Source organism: Streptopelia decaocto (genome assembly GCF_964273445.1).
Source record: "Streptopelia decaocto genome assembly, chromosome: 27".
NCBI classification, from domain to species: domain Eukaryota; kingdom Metazoa; phylum Chordata; class Aves; order Columbiformes; family Columbidae; genus Streptopelia; species Streptopelia decaocto.
This window is the reverse complement of record NC_138682.1, coordinates 1104824-1126285: the sequence shown is the minus strand read 5'-3', so window position 1 is coordinate 1126285 and position 21462 is coordinate 1104824. Positions and strand designations below refer to the sequence as shown.

Sequence of the window (21462 nt, the reverse complement as noted above, 5' to 3'; positions counted from 1 at the left end):
GCTGGGGAGGGGGCGAAGTGATGCCCCGACCCCCCAAACCGGCCCAGCTCCCGGGGGTGGGGCGGGGGCTGCCGGGCGATGCCCCGGTACCGGCTACAGACGCCCCGGTACCGGCTACAGACGCCCCGGGGGGTCCGGTTGCAGCCCCGGGCCGGGGTGGATGGGGGAATGTGCTGCCTGCTCGGTGCCCACGGGGAAGCGGCTGCTCGGGGGGTCCCGGGGGGGGTTCGGCTGCGCTCCCTGCGGACGCGGGCCCGGGGCCGCCCCCCCGCAGCGTCCCCCGCCCGGTCCCGGCCATGGCGACCGGCGGCGGCGCTGCGGCCCCGGCGGCGGCGGCCGCTCCCCGGGCGGTGGGCGGGCCCAGGCGCTCCCCGCCCCGCCAGCCGCCCGAGCGGAGCCGCCGCGGCCGGACCCGATGCCGGGAGCTGGGCGCTGAGGGCGGCCCCGAGATGGGGATTCTCAGCATCACGGACCAGGTACCGCCGCCCCGCCCGCCTGCCGCCCCGCAGCCCCGCGCCGCGCCCGGCCGCGCCGCCACGCCAGCCCGGGGATGCGCGGCCTAGTCCGCGGGGCCCGGCCGCCGCCCCAGGCCGCGGCCCCGGCCCGTCCCCCTCCGCCGTGCGGGCCCCCCGGGGCTCCCCGCGCAGCCCCGGCCCGGCCTGGGCTCGCCCCGCACCGCGCTCCGCTCCGCCCGCGGCCGCCGGGACCCGCGCTCGGTCACCGCGGCCCAGCGGCGGCGGGAACCGGCCCGCGAAGGGCGGGACCCGGGGAGGGCAGAGCCCCCCGCCCCGGGAGCGCGGGCCCGGGCGGGAATCCCCGCTGCGGGAGCCCCCGGCCGCCGGGGCTGGGACCCCCGCGACGGGACCGCGGCCCCGCTGCGCCGCCCCCGGCGGGCCCTGGGGACGCTGCTGGGGAGCGGGGTGTCCCCATTGGGCCCTGGGGACGCTGCTGGGGAGCGGGGTGTCCCCATTGGGTTTTGGGGACACTGCTGGGGAGCGGGGTGTCCCCATTGGGCCCTGGGGACGCTGCTGGGGAGCAGGGTGTCCACATTGGGTTTTGGGGACACTGCTGGGGAGCGGGGTGTCCCCTTTGGGTTTTGGGGACACTGCTGGGGTGCGGGGTGTCCCCATTGGGTTTTGGGGACACTCCTGGGGTGCGGGGTGTCCCCACTGGGTTTTGGGGACACTCCTGGGGTGCAGAGTGTCCGCATTGGGCCCTGGGGACACTGCTGGGGAGCGGGGTGTCCCCATTGGGTTTTGGGGACACTGCTGGGGTGCAGAGTGTCCGCATTGGGCCCTGGGGACACTGCTGGGGTGCAGGGTGTCCTAATTGGGCCCTGGGGACACTGCTGGGGAGCGGGGTGTCCCCATTGGGTTTTGGGGACACTGCTGGGGTGCGGGGTGTCCCCTTTTGGTTTTGGGGACACTGCTGGGGTGCAGAGCGTCCGCATTGGGCCCTGGGGACACTGCTGGGGTGTGGGGTGTCCCCTTTTGGTTTCAGGGGACACTCCTGGGGTGCAGGGTGTCTCTATTGGGTTTTAGGGACACTGTTGGGGTGCAGGGTGTCCCCATTGGGCCCTGGGGACACTTCTGGGGTGCAGGGTGTCTCTGTTGGGTTTTAGGGACACTGTTGGGGTGCAGGGTGTCCCCATTAGGCCCTGAGGACACTCCCTGGGTGCAGGGTGTCCCCTTTTGGTTTTGGGGACACTCCTGGGGTGCAGGGTGTCCCCATTGGCCCCTGGGGACACTTCTGGGGTGCAGGGTGTCTCTATTGGGTTTTGGGGACACTGCTGGAGTGCAGGGTGTCCCCATTGGGCCCTGGGGACACTCCCTGGCTGCAAGGTGTCCCCTTTTGGTTTTGGGGACACTACTGAGGTGCAGGGTGTCCCCATCACTTTTGGGGACACTGCTGGTTTACAGGCTGTCCCCATAGGCTTTTGGTGACACTGCAGGGCTGCAGGATGTCCCCATCACTTTTGGGGACAACGTTGGGGTGCAGGGTGTCCCCCGTGGGGGCTTTCCTGGCCCTGCCCATCTCGGGGGGTCACCAGGGACCCCCTGTCCCTGCCGTTCGCAGTTCGGGTCCCTGTGTGCCGTGGCCGGAGCCGTCCCGGTGACCCCGGCGTCGCGGTGACTCGGACACCCGCGCGATTCACAGAAACCACCTTTATCCACCCCGAATTGGGACCAGCGAGTTTAACCCCCGCCGGGGGTGGGGAGGGGAGGGCTGGGGACCAGCGACTGCTCCGGGCTTTAAATAGGACTTTTTTGGTCACCAAAACATTTCTCTTTCCCTGTGAATGGTGGGTGGGTGCGTCAGCCCCAGCGCCGCCGGGACCGCTCGGGGCATCATTAGTCTGCGATTCTTTCCTATTTTTATAAAAAAAACCCCTTATTTTTAATGTGTGAAGAGCGATGCTGAGTCTGCTGCATTCCCAGGGAGTGACTCACGCCTTCCCTCTGACCCGGGATGTGTTCCCCATCCTTAACCGCTGCAAGGGGTTGCCTTGAAAGCCAAGCTCTGTTCTTCCTCCCGGCGGTGGAGATAAGCGGGACTCACCGTTTTAACCGTTAGATCCAGGCCTAGGCGGGCGGGCAGGGCTGTGCCGGGGTCGCGGCGCCGTCTGGTTTGGCAGCGAGCTTTGCCAGGCTGGGCTTTGCCAGGTCGGGCTTTGCCAGGTCGGGCTTTGCCGGGCCGGGCTTTTCCGGGCCGGGCTTTTCCGGGCCGGGCTTTGCCAGGTCGGGCTTTGCCAGGTCGGGCTTTGCTAGGCCGGGCTTTGCTAGGCCGGGCTTTGCCAGGCCCTTTGTGCCCACGGGGAGGTTTTTCCAACGGCTCCTTGGTCTGTTTGCCGTGCAACAACCAAGAAAAGCACCGTCGGTGGCTTGAATATCGGCGCCTGGTGCTGGCTGAGCCGCGGTCGGACACGAGGAAGCTGCTGGTGGCCCTGGCTGGTTCTCGGAGCAGGGTCTGGTGACGGAGGCTCTGCCGTGCGCTGACGCCGCTCCGGTGTCGTCCCCACCTGCGTGACTTGGTTCTCCCTCCCTCCGCAGCCTCCTCTGGTCCAAGCCATCTTCAACCGCGACATCGAGGAGGTGCGGTCGCTGCTGAACCAGAAGGAGAACATCAACGTCTTGGTGAGTGCCGCCAAACGCCGGGTTCGCCAAGCTCCGAGTTCGGCCCGTTCCGCGGCAGCGGCTCCTCCGGGGCTCCGGTGCAGCTCCCGGCTGCGCTGGTGCCTTTTTGGCACGTTCCTGTTGGGTTCTCGTCCCCGGCTGGTTGTGCCGGGGACCCGGCAGCTCCTCGTGCTCTGGTGTCGGGAGAGAGCGTTGGGATTGTTCCGCTGAGCTCTCGCGCAGCTGCTGGGGGAATAAACCCACGATTGTTAACGCTTAATTTCCTTTCCGCGCGCAGGTTTAGAAATGTCGTTGCTCGTTCGGTGACCTGCCAGCTGGGTTTCGCTTTCGCGTCCTCCCGCCTGGTTGTGCCGGCGCGAGTTGTTACCAATAAAATAAAAGCACTGCCGCTTTTCCAGACGGTTTTTAACCCCGTGAAAAGCAATTACAGCTTCCCCTCCGCGGCCCCGTGGGGCGCCAGGTTGGGGCAGTGTTGTCCCCGTCCTGTGTCCCCACGCGTGCTGGGGCAGGCTGGGCTGTAGGAGGGATGTTCTAAGGGGGATCTCCATGCTCACAAACACATTTTGTCCCTCAGGACCAAGAGAGACGGACGCCGCTGCACGCTGCCGCCTACATCGGAGATGTCGCCATCCTCGAGCTCCTTATTTTGTCAGGTAAGGGCCGGGACCGCGGAAACGCTGCTGAGGTTTGTTCAGACAAACGTCTTGGTGCTGAAGTAGCCAAGGGGGAAACCGAGCTGGGAGGTGGGGTAGACATGGTCTACCTGGACTTGACATTTGACAGTCTGCCACAGCGTCCTCGCAGCTGAACTGAGGGAGTGTATTATTCAATATATTCATATATTGAGTATATTCGTATGTATTCAGGTTCCAGTATAAGTTGGGAGTGAGCTGTTGGAGCAGTGAAAAGGGACCTGAGGGTCTTGGGGACAGCAGGGTGACCATGAGCCAGCACTGGGCCCTTGTGGCCAGGAAGCCAATGGGACCTGGGGTGGGTTAGAAGGGGGTGGTCAGTAGGTCAGAGAGGTTCTCCTGCCCCTCTGCTCTGCCCTGGGGAGACCACACCTGGAATCTTGTGTCCAGTTGTGGCCCCTCAGTTCCAGCAGGACAGGGAACTGCTGGAGAGAGTCCAGCGCAGCCACCAAGATGCTGGAGGGAGTGGAGCATCTCCCGTGTGAGGAAAGGCTGAGGGAGCTGGGGCTCTGGAGCTGGACAAGAGGAGACTGAGGGGGAACTCATTGCTGGGGATCAGTATGGAAAGGGGGAGTGTCAGGAGGATGGAGCCAGGCTCTTCTGGTGACAACCAGTGACAGGACAAGGGGCAATGGGTACAAACTGGAACACAGGAGGTTCCGCTTAAAGATGAGCAGAAACTCGTTCATGGTGAGGGTGGCAGAGCCTGGCCCAGGCTGCCCAGGGGGTTGTGGAGTCTCCTTCTCTGCAGACATTCCAACCCGCCTGGTTCCTGTGTAACCTCATCTGGGTGTTCCTGCTCCATGGGGGGATTGCACTGGATGAGCTTTCCAGGTCCCTTCACCCCCTGACACTCTGGGATTCTGTGAGGGTGCAGCTGAAAACCAGAGGATTAACTCAGATTTGGCTCGTGTTATTTGGCCTCAAACCGCCCTTCGCTCCCCCGGGCTGTGCGGGGAACCCCGAGGCTGCCGTGATCCTGCATGACCCCAACACGGAGAGACGCAGCGAAATCCTTTGTGAGAGCCCGTTCGACAGGACCGGGGACATTCAGCCCCGTCTGCAGAGCGTGGGACGCCCTGATGCGCCCTGCGTTGATTTTGTGCTGGCTGGGGCTGACACGGGTCCGGAGATGTGTCCCCTGTCACCCGGTGGAGGTCACCTCCGTGTCCCCAACACCTCTCGTTGCTCCGCAGGTGCTAACGTTAACGCGAAGGACACGGTTTGGCTCACCCCGCTGCACCGCGCGGCGGCGTCTCGGAACGAGGTGGGTTCTGCGTGGGGCCGTGCTGCTCCTCTTGTCCACATCCCACTTGGTTTCGGTGAGGATGGATGTTCCCGTTAGAGTGGAGATGCTGAAAATGAGAGATGGAGAAAGATCTCCGTGTTTTATCCCTCCATCCTTCAGGAATTCACATGTGGGGTTTCCCCATAACACCCCCGTCCCCCCTTTCCCTGGGGTTTTGTCTCATCCAGCTTCGCATTTCTTTGGGGGGTGATGGGGCCAATTCCAACAAATCTCATCAGAAAGATTTCCCGACTGTTCAAGTTTTGTGGGTTTAACTTCACCCCACTTAACTTTGTCCTGTTTTGAGTTTCTGGGGAGTGAGAAACTCTGTGGTCGTGTCGCTCGGAGCCCTGAGTGTGACACACAGGTTGAGTCACCACACATTGGGGTTCAGATTGGACATTGGGGACAATTTCTTTGTGAAAGGGCTGTCGGGCATTGAACAGGCTGCCGGGGCGGTGGTGGAGTCACCATCCCTGGGGGGGTTTAATACACATGGAGATGAGGTTCTCGGGGACATGGGTTGTGCAAGAGGTGGGTTAATGGTTGGACTCGATCTTGAGGGGCTTTTCCACCCAAAAATGATCACGATTGTGTCTCCGCGCCACCAGAAGGCACTTCACCTCCTCCTGAAGCACTCGGCGGACGTCAACGCCCGCGACAAGTACTGGCAAACGCCCCTGCACGTCGCCGCCGCCAACCGGGCCACCAAGTGCGTGGAGGCCATCGTCCCCCTGCTGAGCACCGTCAACGTGGCGGACCGCACGGGCCGCACCGCGCTGCACCACGCCGTGCACAGCGGCCACCTCGAGGTGCGCACGGGGGTCCCCGAATCCCGCGCCGGCGGGGGGGAGCGGCGGCCGCACCTTTCATTGCCTTCCCCCCCCTCCCCGCAGATGGTGAACCTGCTGCTGAACAAAGGCGCCAACCTGAGCACTTGCGACAAGAAGGACCGGCAGCCCATCCACTGGGCGGCTTTCCTAGGTGGGTGTGCTGGGACCCGCTCTGCGCCCCCTTGGGATGTTGGAGCTGGGGGGGTCAGGCTCTGCTCCCCAGGAACAAGCGCCAGGAGCAGAGGAAACGGCCTCAAGTTGCGCCAGGGGAGGTTGAGGTTGGAAATTTGGGGTGATTTCTTCCCCAAAGGGCTGTGGGGCATTGAACAGGCTGTGGTGGAGTCGCCATCCCTGGTGGGGTGAATAGATGAGGTTCTTGGGGACATTTTAGTGCCGGTGAAGGGTTGGACATGATGATCTGAGCACAGCTTGATGTGGCGCAGCAGGTTTCCCTTCTGGGTGAAGGAGGCTCCGCACTGGTTGCAGTGGAACGGCCTTTCTCCTGCAAACACACACAAACTCTCATTAAACTGCGCTTTGCTAAGCTTGCGGAGGAGCAGCTTGTGGATCAACAGCCCGAGAGGGCAGAAGTTTGACAAGGAAAGTCCCAGTTTAGAGACTCAAATCCTGCTGTTGGTTTTGGGTCCCTCACAACAAACACCCTGAGGTGCTGGAGAAGGGAACGGAGCTGGGGAAGGAGGTTGAGGTTGGAAATTAGGGAGAATTTATTCATTAAAGGGCTGTCAGGTGTTGGAACAGGTTGCCCAGGGCAATGGTGGAGTCACCATCCCTGGAGGGTTGAACAGATGAGGTTCTCAGGGACGTGGGTAGTGCCAGGGGTGGGTCGTATCACTCAATCTTGGGGGGTTTCTTCCACCCAGAATGATTCCCTCATTCTATAATTGATCCAGTATCTTCTCCCGCATTGCTTCTCCCTATGGCTCCACCTTTCGGGGTGCTGGGACGCCCCCTTTCCCGGGTGTCCCGGCTCTCACTGCTCTCTCCAAACAGGGCATTTGGAAGTTCTGAAGCTGCTGGTGGCCCGAGGAGCTGACGTGATGTGTAAGGACAAGAAGGGCTACACTCTGCTGCACACGGCGGCTGCCAGCGGCCAGATCGAGGTCGTGCGCCACCTGCTGAGGCTGGGGGTCGAGGTGAGACCCCCGCGGGCACGAGTGGGGTGGGACGGGGGCGGGAGAGGGCGCTGGGTGCTGCCGAGCGCCTTTATTCCCCTCCCGCGTCTCCAAATCCGCCGGGGTTTCGTTCTTCCCGCAGATCGATGAACCAAATTCCTTCGGCAACACTGCACTTCACATCGCCTGCTACATGGGCCAAGACGCCGTGGCCAACGAGCTGGTCAATTACGGCGCCAACGTCAATCAGCCTAACGAGAAGGGCTTCACCCCTCTGCACTTCGCCGCCGTCTCCACCAACGGGGCCCTGTGCCTGGAGCTCCTCGTCAACAACGGGGCCGACGTCAACTTCCAGGTGAGGGGCTGGGGGAGCCCCTGGCTGTGTGGGGAGCTCAGGGAGGTGCCCAGGAGCTCAAGGAGATTCTGAGGAGCTCGGGGAGGTGCTGGGGAGCACAGGGGAGCTCAGGGAGGTGCTGGAGAGCTTGGGGGAGCTCGGGGAGGTGCTGGGGAGCTCAGGGAGGTGCTGGGGAGCTTGGGGGAGCTCGGGGAGGTGCTGGGGAGCTCAGGGAGGTTCTGGAGAGCTTGGGGGAGCTCGGGGAGGTGCTGGGGAGCACAGGGGAGCTCAGGGAGGTGCTGGAGAGCTTGGGGGAGCTCGGGGAGGTGCTGGGGAGCTCAGGGAGGTTCTGGAGAGCTTGGGAGAGCTCGAGGAGGTGCTGGGGAGTTCAGGGGAGCTCAGGGAGGTTCGGGGAGCTCAGGGAGGTTCAGGGGAGCTCAAGGAGGTGCTGAGGAACTCAGGGAGGTCCTGGAGAGCTTAGGGGGAGCTCAGGGGAGCTCAGGGGGGTGCTGGGGAGCTCAGGGAGGTTCTGGAGAGCTTGGGGGAGCTTGAGGAGGTGCTGAGGAACTCAGGAAGGTTCCGGAGAGCTTGGGGAGGTGCTGGGGAGCTCAGGGAGGTTCTGGAGAGCTTGGGGAGGTGCTGGGGGAGAGCTTGGGGGAGCTCAGAGAGGTGCTGGGGAGCTCAAGGGAGCTCGGGGAGGTGCTGGGGAGCTCAAGGAGGTGCTGGGGAGCTCGGGGATGTTCTGGGGAGCTCGGGGGAGCTCAGTGGGGGTTCTGTGGAGCCCGTTGCGACGCCCCATTGCTCTCCGTAGAGTAAGGAAGGGAAGAGCCCGCTGCACATGGCCGCCATCCACGGACGGTTCACGCGCTCGCAGATCCTCATCCAGAACGGTGAGCGGCTCCTCCGTCCAGCCCGGGCTCAGCGCGGGGGCTTCGCGAGTCAGACGGTTGTCGCTCGGTTCCGTTAAGCTCGTGTCCTCGAGGGCAGCAAAGCGCAGCCCCCGGGGCTGAAATTCCAGCCGGGTCAGAGGCGCCGCGGCCGCAGAGCGTTCCCGCTGCCGCGTCCAGCCTGAAAGACGATATCTCGCCGCTTGGTGGGCACCTGGGGTGCAGCGGGGGCTCTGCTGGATGCGTCTGCTCGTGGGGGGACGGGGAGAGATCCCACTGATGCCCTGGGCTCGTGGGGTACCCGCAGGCTCTCGTTACAGTGCTACACGATGCTGAAGGGACTCGGGTTCTCGCCGTGTCCCTGGGGTGGGGACGCGGCCGTCGGAGCAGCGGGGACGCAGAGACTCGCTGGTGAAGCTCTTGTCTTCCCCTCTCTAGGCAGCGAGATTGACTGCGCTGACAAATACGGCAATACCCCCCTCCACGTTGCTGCTAGATACGGCCATGAGCTGCTAATTAGTACTTTGATGACGAATGGTGCTGACACTGCAAGGTAAGGCGGGACGTTTCCTCCCCGGCCCCGCGCTGCGCTGGGGACACCAAACGACCCGTCCCCACTCGTGTCCCCACAGGCGTGGGATCCACGACATGTTCCCTCTGCACTTAGCTGTTCTCTTCGGATTCTCAGACTGTTGTCGTAAGCTACTTTCCTCAGGTGAGCGGCTCATTCCCCCCCTTCCCTGCATGGGGACACCGGGGGGACCCCCGAGCGTCCCCCTGACCCCGTGTCCCTCCCACCGCCCAGGTCAGTTGTACAGTATCGTCTCCTCGCTGAGCAACGAGCACGTGCTGTCTGCGGGCTTCGATATCAACACGCCGGACAACCTCGGGAGGACTTGCCTCCACGCTGCTGCTTCGGGAGGGTGAGCGGTGCCCCCAGCCAAACCGGACCCTCGTCCTCTCCGTGCGGTGCCGCGTTTTGGTGGGGACCGGGGGTCGGAGCCCTGGGTGCTGTTCCTAGCGCTGGGAGAGAGCGGAGACCGGTGTTTAGAGCACGAATGGACATGGAAAACATTTAGCCCTGTTCTGCCGCTGGCTCTGACTCATCCCACTCGTTCGCGGCTTAAAAATGGGGTTCAAACGCTTCCTTGGCCATGGGTTCATGAAGGACCCAGGCGATGATGCCTGAAAAGCAGCGGGGTTTCCACTGGCTCTGTATGTGCAGCGGATTGTTGATTTCACGCGTGGTCCCCTTGAGGACCTGGTTATTTTTGGGGAGCGGGGCAGAGTTCGGCGTGTGCCGCCCGGAGGTGCCGAACCGAATGCAGCTTCGGCTCGTGAGCAGCGTCGCTGTCCCGTCCGCAGCTCGCGCTGCGGCCCCTCTGACCCGCGTCTAACTCGCCTCCCTCCCGCAGGAACGTTGAATGTCTTAATTTGCTGTTGAGCAGCGGTGCTGACTTGAGGAGGAGAGATAAATTCGGAAGGTGAGCGTCCTGCGGCGCTTCCCCCAGCCCTGGAGCAGCCGCAGCCCACGGCGCCGTGGTTGTGGTGGCGTTTGGTGTCTGAAACTGCTCCTCTCGCCCCCATCGCCCAAGGGTCCATCTCTGGCTGTTCACCGCCCCAAACCTGGGGGTGACTGAGCCCCTTGTCCTTCCCCCCTAGGACTCCACTGCACTACGCGGCTGCCAACGGCAGCTACCAGTGTACGGTGACACTGGTGACGGCGGGAGCCAGTATTAACGAGGCCGACTGTAAAGGCTGCACCCCCCTACACTATGCTGCTGCTTCGGACACGTACAGGAGGTGAGCGGCTTGGGGACGACGGTTTGTGGGGAGGGGAGGGCTCCGAGGGGACAACCAGCACACTGGAGCTGGTTTCCACCCTTTCAGAGCGGAGACTCATTCAGGAAACAGCCACGACAGCGACGAGGAGCCGCTGAAGGAGTCCAGGCTGAAGGAGGCGTTTTTGTGAGTCCCCACGCGCTGGTTTGATTCTGAAACCCGTCTGTCCCCAATCCCGCTCCCAGGGGCTTTGCCTGCGCTCCCTGTCCTGAGGGATCAAAGCGGGGGGGGCTCTGCAAAGCTCTGCCCCTCCATTCCCCCTGTTTTCTTCATCTCCCCTTTGTCCCGCTCCTCGCAGTTGTTTGGAGTTCCTGCTGGATAATGGTGCTGACCCGTCCCTGCGGGACAAGCAGGGATACACCGCCGTCCACTACGCGGCCGCCTACGGCAACAGGCAGAACCTCGAGCTGGTGAGCGGGCTGCGGAACACCCTCGGAGACCCCCCCAAAGAGCTGTGGTTGGGCATTGCGGCGTCAGGCTCTGCTTAGGATGGAGATTTTGGGGGGCTCTTGGGGAGCCATTGTGCCAGGAACACCCCTGGGTCTGGAAGGGATCCCTGGAGTGAGGAGCTTTGTCACCTGGCCTTGTGATGTCTAAATCCCTGGTTGAGGAGCGAGGTTGGGCTTTGGAAAGAAACCCCGAGGGCCAAGGTAGAGCTCCCACAGCACAGAAAATAACATAACGGGTGTAGGAAATCACGGCGAGGAGCTTCAGGATAGCGTGGGCTTGATGTGAGCACAGAGTCAGCTCAAGGAAGGTCCCATCCCAAAATTCGCGGCATTCTGGAGCAGATGAGCGTGTTTCCCAAGCAACCCGCTGTCTGTCAGAACCTCCGCGAGCCCGGGATCGGTCACGGTTTGGTGTCGTTGCCGTTGCAGCTCCTGGAAATGTCTTTTAACTGCCTGGAGGACGTGGAGAGCACCGTTCCCGTCAGCCCTTTGCACTTAGCTGTGAGTACGGCCGGCCCAGCGCCAGGGTTACGGGGACACTTGGCTCCGCGCGGGCTTCACGCCGAGCCCTGGCGCGGTGCCGGCTCCGGCTGCGTCCCGGCAGCTCACGGTGCCGGCTCCGGCTGCGTCCCGGCAGCTCGCGGTGCCAAGCGGCACAAAGGAGGAAAGGCTGGGAACAACTTTCCCCGCCGGCCGTGGGTCAAAGTCCCGTTGATTCGCGTGTTAAAGTCCTGGCGCTCCACAATTTGGAGCCACCTCCGCGTCTGCGGGTGGGCGAGGGTGCGCGTGGCACCCCGTGACGTGTCCCGCTCTGTCCCCAGGCCTACAATGGTCACTGTGAAGCCCTCAAGACACTTGCGGAAACCCTGGTGAACCTGGACGTGCGGGACCACAAGGGCCGCACGGCGCTGTACCTCGCCACGGAGCGCGGCTCCACCGAGTGCGTGGAGGTGCTGACCAGCCACGGCGCCTCCGCGCTGGTCAAGGAGAGGAAGAGGAAGTGGACGCCGCTCCACGCTGCAGGTGACGGGGTTGTTTGTCCGTCTCAACCGCCACAGTTTAAATTAAGGAGGGTTTAGGGTTAGGATTTGGTTTAGGGTTTGGGTTTGGGTTAGGGTCAGGGTTAGGGTCAGGGTTTGGCTTTGGGTTAGGGTTTGGTTTAGGGTTTGGGTTAGGGTTAGGGTTTGGGTTAGGATTTGGATTAGGGTTAGGATTTGGGTTAGGGTTAGGATTTGGGTTAGGGTTAGGATTTGGGTTAGGGTTTGGATTTGGGTTAGGGTTTGGATTTGGGTTAGGGTTTGGATTTGGGTTAGGGTTTGGATTTGGGTTAGGGTTAGGGTTAGGGTTTGGTTTAGGCTTAGGGTTTGGTTTAGGCTTAGGGTCAGGGTTTGGTTTAGGGTTATGGTCAGAGATGGGATTAGGGTTATTTTAGGATTACCCTTCTCTTCTAAGTGTTCAGTGTAGTGTGTAGTTGCTTTTGGTAAATACAAGCAGATCTTTACAGCTTAAAATTTTAGGATGCCTATCTTACCAAGTAACACAAAGCAAAGAGTGTATTAAAAATCTTACAACCTTATATTCCTAAATAATTAATTCAATTTAGTGTGCATCTCCTGAAGCTAAATTGGCCTCATCCACTGGCTCATCCCGGTGGCTCAGCTGCTTCTGCGCACACGTGTCTTCAGTGCAGCCTGGGCACACGTTCATCAATCCTGTGGCTCAGCAACTGCTTAATGAATTTCCCCTTCCGTGGGTTGGTGGCGGGAAGGAGGGGACCCGTCCGTCTGTCCGTCTGTCTGTCTGACTCCTCGTCTCCTCCCGTCTCGTCTCCAGCTGCCAACGGGAACACGGATTCCCTGCACCTCCTGATCGACAGCGGGGAGCGGGCGGACATCACCGACGTCATGGACATCCACGGCCAGTGAGTCTGTCTGTCCGGCTGTACTGGGGGCTGTACTGGGCGCTGGTGAGGCCAAACCTGGGATCCTGAGCCGGGTTTTGGGCCCCTCATGATTGGAAAACCCTTAAGGTGCTGGAGCGAGTTCAGAGAAGGGAACGGAGCTGGTGAAGGGGCTGGAGAAGGAGGTTGAGGTTGGATCTTTGGAACAATTTCTTCCCCAAAGGGCTGTTGGGCATTGAACAGGCTGCCCAGGGCAGTGGTGGAGTCGCCATCCCTGGAGGGGTTTAAAAGGCGTTTAGACAAGGTTCTTAGGGACATGGTTTAGTGCTAGAGCTGGGTTAAGGTTGGACTCGCTTATCCTGAGGGTCTCTTCCAAGCAAAACGGTTCTACGCCTCTATAATTGGATGGTTTCCAAGGCCGCTCTGCTCCCCGCAGGACCCCGCTGATGCTGGCCATCATGAACGGCCACGTCGACTGCGTCCACCTCCTGCTGGAGAAAGGATCCACGGCCGACGCCGCGGACAAGCGGGGCCGGACCGCGCTGCACCGAGGGGTGAGTGCGGCCCCGGGCGGCTGCTGCTCGTGCTCCCCGGCCCAGCTCTGAACCCGGGGGGGGTTTCGGCTCCACAGGCCGTGACGGGCTGCGAGGACTGCCTGGCCGCGCTGCTGGACCACGATGCCTTCGTCCTGTGTCGGGATTTCAAAGGCCGGACCCCCATCCACTTTGCGTCGGCGTGCGGGCACCTGGAGGTGCTGCGGACCCTGCTGCAGGCGGCGCTCTCCACCGACCCCCTGGACTCCGTGGTGGATTACAGCGGCTACTCGCCGATGCACTGGGCTTCGTACAGTGGTGAGGACCGCGCTGTGCCGCCGCTGTCGGGCACCGAACAGGCTGCCAGGGCGGTGGTGGAGTCGCCATCCCTGGAGGGGTCGAGCAGAGATGAGGTTCTCAGGGACTTGGATTAACAGTTGGATTCAATGATCTTAAAGGTCTTTTCCAACCAAAATGATTCTCTGATTCAACGAGGTGGAACCCAGGGTCCCTTCTTGCTGATGTGTTTCTGTCCCTCTCTCCTCACAGGGCATGAAGATTGTCTTGAATTGTTACTTGAACACAACCCGTTTGCGTACCTAGAAGGAAACCCCTTTACTCCATTGCACTGTGCAGTGTAAGTGGCGTTGGGGACCTGCCCCGTGTCGCTAACGCTGCTTCGTGTCCTTCTAACTTTCCTCTCGTCCCCCGCTGCAGAATTAACAACCAGGACGGCACTGCGGAAATGCTGGTGGAAGCATTAGGTGCCAAGATTGTTAATAGCAGAGATGCCAAAGGAAGGTGAGCGCGGCCTCGTCCCTCTCCTGTCACTGCTGCCGGGTGGTGGCCGTGACTCCCGGTGGCACCGGGGGACTCTGACGTCCCCAGACGTGTCTCTCACCAGCTGTCTCCTCCCCCAGGACCCCCCTTCACGCTGCTGCCTTTGCAGACAACGTCCACGGTTTACAGCTGCTCCTGCGCCACCAGGCCGAGGTGGACACGACCGACAAGCTGGGGAGGACCCCGCTCATGATGGCTTCGGAGAACGGGCACTCCGCGGCCCTCGGTGCGTGGCCGCCGTCCAACCGCCCTGCGCCGTCACCGGGTCCCCTGGAGCCGGGTTGTCCCCTCCTCTGTCCCCATTCCTGGGCTCCGTGCTGCTGCCCCTCACCAGCGGCTCTCCCTCCTCCTTTCAGAGTTCCTGCTGTACCAAGCGAAAGCAAATATAACTGTGCTGGACGTCAACAAGAACACGGCTCTTCACCTGGCCTGCAGCAAGGTGGGGAGCAGCGCCGCGGTCACCGTCACCTTGTCACCTTAATGAGCGGGGTTGTATGTAGGGGTGAGGGCCCTGGGCTTGCTGTGCCTGTCGTGACCCGCACAGATCTCCTCGTTCAGTTTGGGGCAGTTTGGGTTGTAAATCAGTCTCTGTTTTTGCCGGGGATCCCCTCTCTGAGCTTCAGATCTGTGGTCAGTGTGTCCACCAAAGGTGGGAGATGGGACAGAGGGGACAGAGGGGACAGCAGTTTGGCTGGGGAACCCTTGCGGAATGTGGGGTTTAGGGAATGTTCCTGTATCCTGGGGAACCCCGTTCCACTGCTCACACGTCACAAACAGCCGCGTGTCCTTGGCAGGGCCATGAAAAGTGTGCCTTGTTGATCCTGGGGGAAACCCACGACCTCGGCCTTATCAATGCAAGTAACAGTGCTCTGCAGATGTGAGTACGGGGCTGGGCCGGGGCGATGCCGTGGGGAGGGGGGGCAGGGGGGCAGCAGGGAACGTGCGAGCGGGTGAGCAGAGAATGTGTGAGTGGGTGAGCCCATGTGTGTCAGCCCGTGTGTGTCAGCCCGTGTGTGTCAGCCCGTGTGTGTCAGTCCATGTGTGCCCATGTCAGTCCATGTGTGTCAGTCCATGTGTGCCCATGTCAGTCCATGTGTGTCAGTCCATGTGTGCCCATGTCAGTCCATGTGTGCCCGTGTCAGCCCATGTGTGTCAGCCCATGTGTGTCAGCCCATGTGTGCCTGTGTCAGTCCATGTGTGCCTGTGTCAGTCCATGTGTGTCAGTCCATGTGTGCCCATGTCAGTCCATGTGTGCCCGTGTCAGTCCATGTGTGCCGGTGTCAGTCCATGTGTGCCTGTGTCAGTCCATGTGTGTCAGTCCATGTGTGCCCGTGTCAGTCCATGTGTGCCTGTGTCAGTCCATGTGTGTCAGCCCGTGTACCCATGTGTGCCCATGTCTGCCTGTGTCAGCCCGTGTGTGCCCGTGTCTGCCCTTATGAGCCCATGCCAGCCCGTGTGAGCCTGTGTCAACCCATGTCAGCCCGTGCATGCCCATGTCAGCCCATGTGTGCCTGTGTGTGCCCATGTGTATCCATGTGTGCCTGTGCATGCCCATGTCAGCCCATGTGTGCCCGTGTCAGCCCATGTGTATCCGTGTGTGCCCGTGTGAGCCCATGCGTGTGCCAGCCCATGTGAGCCCATGTGTGCCTGTGCATGCCCATGTCAGCCCATGTGTGCCCGTGTGAGCGCATGCGTGTGTCAGCCCATGTCTGCCTGTGTCTGCCCATGTCAGCCTGTGTGAGCCCGCGTGTGTGAGCCCATGTGTGCCCATGTCAGCCTGCGTGAACCTGTGTGTGTCAGCCCTTATGAGCCCATGTGAGCCCGTGTCAGCCCGTGTGAGCCCGTGTCAGCCCGTGTGAGCCCATGTCAGCCTGTGTGAGCCCGTGTCAGCCCGTGTGAGCCCGTGTCAGCCCGTGTGAGCCCATGTCAGCCTGTGTGAGCCCGTGTCAGCCTGTGTGAGCCCGTGTCAGCCCGTGTGAGCCCGTGTCAGCCCGTGTGAGCCCCCGTCAGCCCGTGTCAGCCCGTGTGAGCCCCCGTCAGCCCGTGTCAGCCCGTGTGAGCCCCCGTCAGCCCGCAGAGCTGCCCGCGGGGTCCCTGTTTCAGCGTGAGCTGCAGAAGCCTCGGCAGCCGGCTGACGCCGTTCCCCCGCAGGCCGCTCCACATCGCCGCGCGGAACGGGCTGGCCTCCGTGGTGCAGGCCCTGCTCAGCAGAGGTGCCACCGTGCTGGCTGTGGATGAAGAAGGTTCGTGTCCCGCGGGGGTGTCCGGGGGGCTCAGCGTGATGGAGGCTGGGGGGAGACCTCGCTCTGCAACACCCGAAAGGAGCTTGGAGCTGGGGGGTCCGGCTGTGCTCCCCAGGAACAAGCACCAGGGTGAGAGGAAACAGCCTCAGGTTACACCAGGGCAGGTTGAGGTTGGAAATTTGGGGTAATTTCTTCCCCAAAGGGCATTGGAACAGGCAGTGGTGGAGTCACCATCCCTGGAGGGTTGAACAGACACAGAGCTGAGATTCTTGGGGACATTTTAGTGCTAGGGGTGGGTTAATGGTTGGACTCCAACCCAAATGATTCTGCGATTCAATTATTACCCCCCTGCAATACCCTGTAAAAGCATTTCCAGGTCTGGCAGGTGTTTGAAACGCAATCCCCCGGTGCAGAACCAGCTCAGCAATGGGTCTCCACTCACACTGGGTGTCGCGGCCAGAAGCTCCCGCTCGGCTGGAACACCTTGGAGTTGGGAAAACTCTCGGTGCTGCCGGGGCTTGGGGGGTCCTGTGGGTGCTCCCAGAGCCCTCAACGCCATCGCGGGGTGTTTAAAGACAAACAAACATCCTGGCACATCAGGTTGGGAGCGGAGCATCTGCAGTGTGGGGAAAGGCGGAGGGAGCTGGGGCTCTGGAGCTGGACAAGAGGACACTGAGGGGGGACTCATTCCTGGGGATCAATATGGAAAGGGGGAGTGTCAGGAGGATGGAGCCAGGCTCTTCTGGTGACAACCAGTGACAGGACAAGGGGCAATGGGTGCAAACTGGAACACAGGAGGTTCCGCTTAAATCTGAGCAGAAACTTGTTCGTGGTGAGGGTGGCAGAGCCTGGCCCAGGCTGCCCAGGGGGTTGTGGAGTCTCCTTCTCTGCAGACATTCCAACCCGCCTGGTTCCTGTGTAACCTCATCTGGGTGTTCCTGCTCCATGGGGGGATTGCACTGGATGAGCTTTGAGGTCCCTTCCACCCCCTGACGCTCCGTTGTCACCCCGTCTGTCCCCAGGTCACACCCCGGCCCTGGCCTGTGCCCCCAACAAGGACGTGGCCGACTGCCTGGCACTGATCCTCTCCACCATGAAGCCTTTCCCGCCGAAAGACGCCATCGGCTCCTTCAGCTTCAACCTCCTCAAGAACTGCGGCATCGCGGCCAAGGCCTGCGGGCCCCTGCCCAACGGCAGCGCCTACGGCCAGGAGCGGCCCAGCGCCATCGGCCTGGACGGCTGCTACTCCGAGTAGCTCCCGCCAACGGGTGACCCGATATCTTATTATATTTATTTAGAAATTCTATAAATATAGGGCACTTTAAAGGAGAACAAGACTGGGCGAGCCCTCGGAGCACGCCAAGAGTTCAGCACATCCCCGTCCGGCGCCGCTAATTAGCTTAACGAGCGCCGCGCGTGTCCCCCGTCGCTCCCCGAGACGACGCGGGCGCCGCTGCGCTTCATCCCCCGGTTTTTGGGGCGAATCGAGGCGGGTTTGGGGCCGAACTCTTGGCGCGGTGCGGGGCGGGATTCTCGGGGAGCGGGTCCCCCCCTCGCAGACGCCGTTTCGGTTCGTTTCGAATCCTCACGCTCGTCCTTTAATTCCAATACACTTGAATCACGATCTACTGTACCCGGGACACTACGACTCTCCCTTTGGCAGCTGTGGTTGATATGCAAACAGGGGCGCCCTGCTGGAGCCTCCCCCCTCACCAGGCACTTTAGGGATTCTGTTGGTCGGTCGGTTGATTTCTTGGCGAAAATCCTAAGGAAACCTCCTTATTTTGCTATATTTCGCTTTCTTTTCGCTCCGGTTTGCGTGGCCGTTTCCATGCGAGACTCAGTGTTGCTTTTTTGTTTTGAGAAGTTATTTATAAAGAAACAAGCATTTACCTTTAAAAACAAACCATAAATAGAATATCCTGAAAGTTCAGCCTTTTCATAAGGAAAAGAAATGCACTTCAAAGTCCTAATTCACAACCTTTAGCAAGTCTGTGTTTATTTTTCTAACGTCTTGGCAGGATGATCAGCGTGTACGTGGGATCGTCGTTTCTTCGCTTTGGGTGCGTTCTTTTATTCATTTCGCGATCGTATTTCTAAGGCAGGTTTGGAGCACTCGGTGTTGCACTGGCTTGTGTTCCTCCTTTCCGTCGCTGTTATTTTCGGGGTGTTTTTGGTGTCTTTTCCGAGTTACTGTAACGGCACCGTGTGCGAAACCCGCCGCTTGTCGTCTCCGGATGGCGAGTCCCTTCCAAGCCAAAGACGCAGCAATGGGGTGACGAGCGTTTCGGGAACCGTCCCCAACCCGGGGGTCCCGGCGCCCCCCCCGGGGGCCATTCAAGCGTCCCCGGTGGCCACTCGAGCGTTTTATAACCAAAATAACGCATCGCGTCTTATTTTTCTCCTTTAAAACCAACCGCCAAGGCCCCTCTTTACAGGGCACCCCCCCGCGCTGTTCGTTTCTTTTACCAAAGCCGAACTCTTAGAACCAAACACGGAGATTCCAGCCTTGGCCTTTGGGTGATAAAGCACATTGATTTCCCTTCGCCTTCTCACGGAGGAGTTTTGGGGTTGTTTTGTCCCGTTAACCAAACCTGCACTTTGTTCGGTAAAGCACTCGAGAATTCGGCGCCGGGGGAGCGGCCGCTCCGCGGATTGTCCCTTTTTTTGGGTCTTTGGGGGGGTTTTCCCCTTTATGGATCTATAGGATCGTCCTTTGGCAGCGCGACGCTCCCTCGGCGCCGGCACAGGGTTGTGCCCCCGGCCGCCGGCGTCTCCCCCAAAAACCCCTTTAGCGTTCCCCTTTCCGCACCGAATACCTCAGTTCGGAACCAGAATAAACTTGAACCCCCGGCTGCCAAACCCCCGGCGGCGTCGGGCCGAGAACTGGACCCCCACACTGTTTACACGCAGCCGGGGGGGGGGGATTTCGGCTTCACTTTATCTCCGCGGGGCAGGAAAACGGGTCCAAAGTCCCGAGCCGGCGTCTTCAAGGGCTAAAGCGGTTGATTCCGCGGAGGGGACCGAGGTGTCACCACCCCGGTGCGGCCGCGTCCCTTGGAAAATGCTGCTTTTCCTTCACCCCCCCGCTCCAAACCCCCCCGCGTTGTTTTCTTGTTGATTTTTGGGTGGTTTTCAGTCGCTTTGCACGGAGAAGGAACCGCGTTCTCCCTTCGGCTTCGTCCCCGCGCCGACTCCGAGACAATCAGTGTGATCTCCGTAAGGGCTTCTCCATCCCCACCCGCAGCGCCACGCAGGAAGAAATAGGTAGTAAATAGAAATAGCCGCTTTTTGCTCTTAGAATCCTCCCCCCCCCTCCCCTTGTGTCTTATAATAATAATGATAGAGGGCAAGGAGGCTCCAGCAGCGCACCCGGGGGGGGGACACACATTTGGGGTGGGAATGGGGCCACGCAAGTCCCAGTCTTGTTCTCCTTTAACGCTGTTATCGTATCCATTCGACAGCACAGCTTGACAATTTCAGTAATAATCCAAGTGTTCAGTAATAATTGCGTTTATTTTGCTAAAATGAGATCTTTTTGTGATGGTTTCCCCCCCCCCAAAAAAAATAAACCAACCCCCCCGGTGCATTGTTAAAAGAGGGATGGAGGGAAACTTCCCCGGCCCCACAACTTGGACCTTGATGCCAAAGTCGGACCATTCCCGCTCTTCACCCCCCAGCCCCGACGCTACTTAAATCTCTTGGTTTCGGGTCCCGCACACCCCAAAATAGGGAAGTTTCTCTCCTCCCGCTTGGTCCAAAGCACTTGCTTCAAGTAATAAGCACTTTTGTTCAAGCATGAGTCCGGATTCCCTCGAGCATCCCGCGGGAGAAGCGTCTTTTGGGTTTATTTTTTCATTTCTAATTTAAAAAGTAAAAAAAAAAAAAAAAAAAAAAAGGAAAAAAAAAAAGAAAAGAAGAAGTTTGTTTCTAAGGAATGAATGAATGAGCAAAGGGAAGGTGTGTTTGCGAAGGAAGGAAGGAAGAGAAACGCAAAAACAAACAGCACAAATGCATTTCAAGGCGCCGGGCGCGTTGGCGCCGGCGAGCGGAGCCATATGAACTGCTGAATGTACCGGCCGGGGGGGCCGGGGGCCTGTCCCCCCCACCCAGCTCCAGGCGATTGGGAGTTCTCACTTTGCTTTAGGAAATTCCCCCCCCCCCCGTTTCTCCCCCATTTTGGGGTCGGGTCCCCACGTCCCGGTAACGCTAAAACCACCCCAAATGGAGCAGGTTTGGGGTTCTGGTTGTGCCGAGATGAACCGGAACGAACCCCAAACAGCCCAGAGATGAGATTGTGCTGTTCTGCTGCTTTTTGGGGTCCCCCCGCAACCGCAAACCAAAGGAAACCCCCCCAGAGCACACGGACCCGCGGCCTCGCCCTGGGGGGGTTTCCTTTTGCTTCCCTTTTTTTTCCTTTTTATTTCTTTTTTCTTTCTTTTTCATTATTTTTTTCTCTTTTTTCCTTTTTTCCTTTTTTAATTATTACCATTTTTCTTTTTTCTTTTCCCTTTTTTAAATTATCACTGTTTTCCTTTTTCCTCATTTTAATTATTACCATTTTTCCTTTCTTCTTCTTCCTCCTTTTTCCTTTTTCCTCTTTTTTCTTCATTATTCTATTTTCTTGTTTTTAATTATTACTATTTTCCCTTTTCCCTTTTCCTTTTCCCTTTTCCCTCATTTTAATTATTACTATTTTTCCTTTCTTCTTCCTCCTCCTTTTTCCTTTTTCTTCTTTATTCCTTATTATTCTCTTTTCTTTCTTTTAATTATTACTGTTATTTCTTTTTCCTTTCCTCCTTCCTTCTTCCTTATTCTTGTTTCCTCATTTTAATTATTACCATTTTTCCATTCTTCTCCTTCCTCCTTTTTCCTTTTTCTTCTTTATTCCTTATTACTCTCTTTTCTTTCTTTTAATTATTACTATTTTTCCTTTTTCCTCTCTTGGGCACATTTGAAAAGAGCCAAAAAACCTCAAAACAACCCAAAACTGAAGCTCCGGGGCGCTTTGATTAAACCCAAACCCTCCGCATTTCCGGCAATGAGCCGGGACCCACCCCCACTCGTCCTCATTGAATCCGTGTGTCCCACACGGGGGAGAAGGGGGCGGGGGGAAACACCCCCCCCCAAAAAACACCCAGAAAAAAGAAAACTAAGGAAAAGTAGCCTTACTCGACCCTGTCGTGTCGATATTGTTCGTCAACTTGAAAACTAATAAAGGAAACGCATGGAAACCTGGAGCGGAGCCCCCGGGATGTTGTGGGGACGGGGGGGGGCGCTGGGTTTCCCCCCCACACGTTTTGTTCTCATGGTTCTGGCGGGGGGGGGGGGAATTCGCAAATCCGACGGTTCTT

General features: G+C 59.6%; 1 protein-coding gene across 2 annotated transcripts; it reads left to right on the top strand.

Moving 5' to 3' along the window:
* Positions 1-355: 355 nt before the first annotated feature.
* ANKRD52 (ankyrin repeat domain 52) lies at positions 356-21346 on the top strand. 2 transcript variants are annotated; one of them, XM_082073681.1, is made up of 28 exons: positions 356-476; positions 3051-3134; positions 3709-3787; positions 5023-5093; positions 5726-5926; positions 6011-6098; positions 6959-7101; positions 7223-7435; positions 8226-8304; positions 8740-8854; positions 8934-9016; positions 9107-9224; positions 9717-9785; positions 9964-10104; positions 10192-10269; positions 10442-10553; positions 11022-11093; positions 11414-11615; positions 12426-12513; positions 12929-13046; positions 13124-13343; positions 13575-13662; positions 13743-13826; positions 13946-14091; positions 14222-14304; positions 14660-14742; positions 16017-16108; positions 17131-21346. In XM_082073681.1, exons 1-28 carry the CDS (start codon positions 450-452, stop codon positions 17361-17363), a joined length of 3210 nt encoding a protein of 1069 aa, XP_081929807.1. In that variant the 5' UTR covers positions 356-449; the 3' UTR covers positions 17364-21346. The 2 variants fall into 2 exon arrangements, with proteins under 2 accessions (XP_081929807.1, XP_081929806.1); XM_082073680.1 differs by having other exon boundaries at positions 10971-11093.
* Positions 21347-21462: the final 116 nt, after the last annotated feature.

Excerpts from the sequence above, each read along its gene's own strand:
- ANKRD52 (XM_082073680.1), top strand. The coding sequence starts at position 450 with ATGGGGATTCTCAGCATCACGGACCAG. Across the intron at positions 12,514-12,928 it reads GTCATGGACATCCACGGCCA|GACCCCGCTGATGCTGGCCA; the intron begins GTGAGTCTGTCT and ends TGCTCCCCGCAG. Across the intron at positions 16,109-17,130 it reads GCTGGCTGTGGATGAAGAAG|GTCACACCCCGGCCCTGGCC; the intron begins GTTCGTGTCCCG and ends GTCTGTCCCCAG.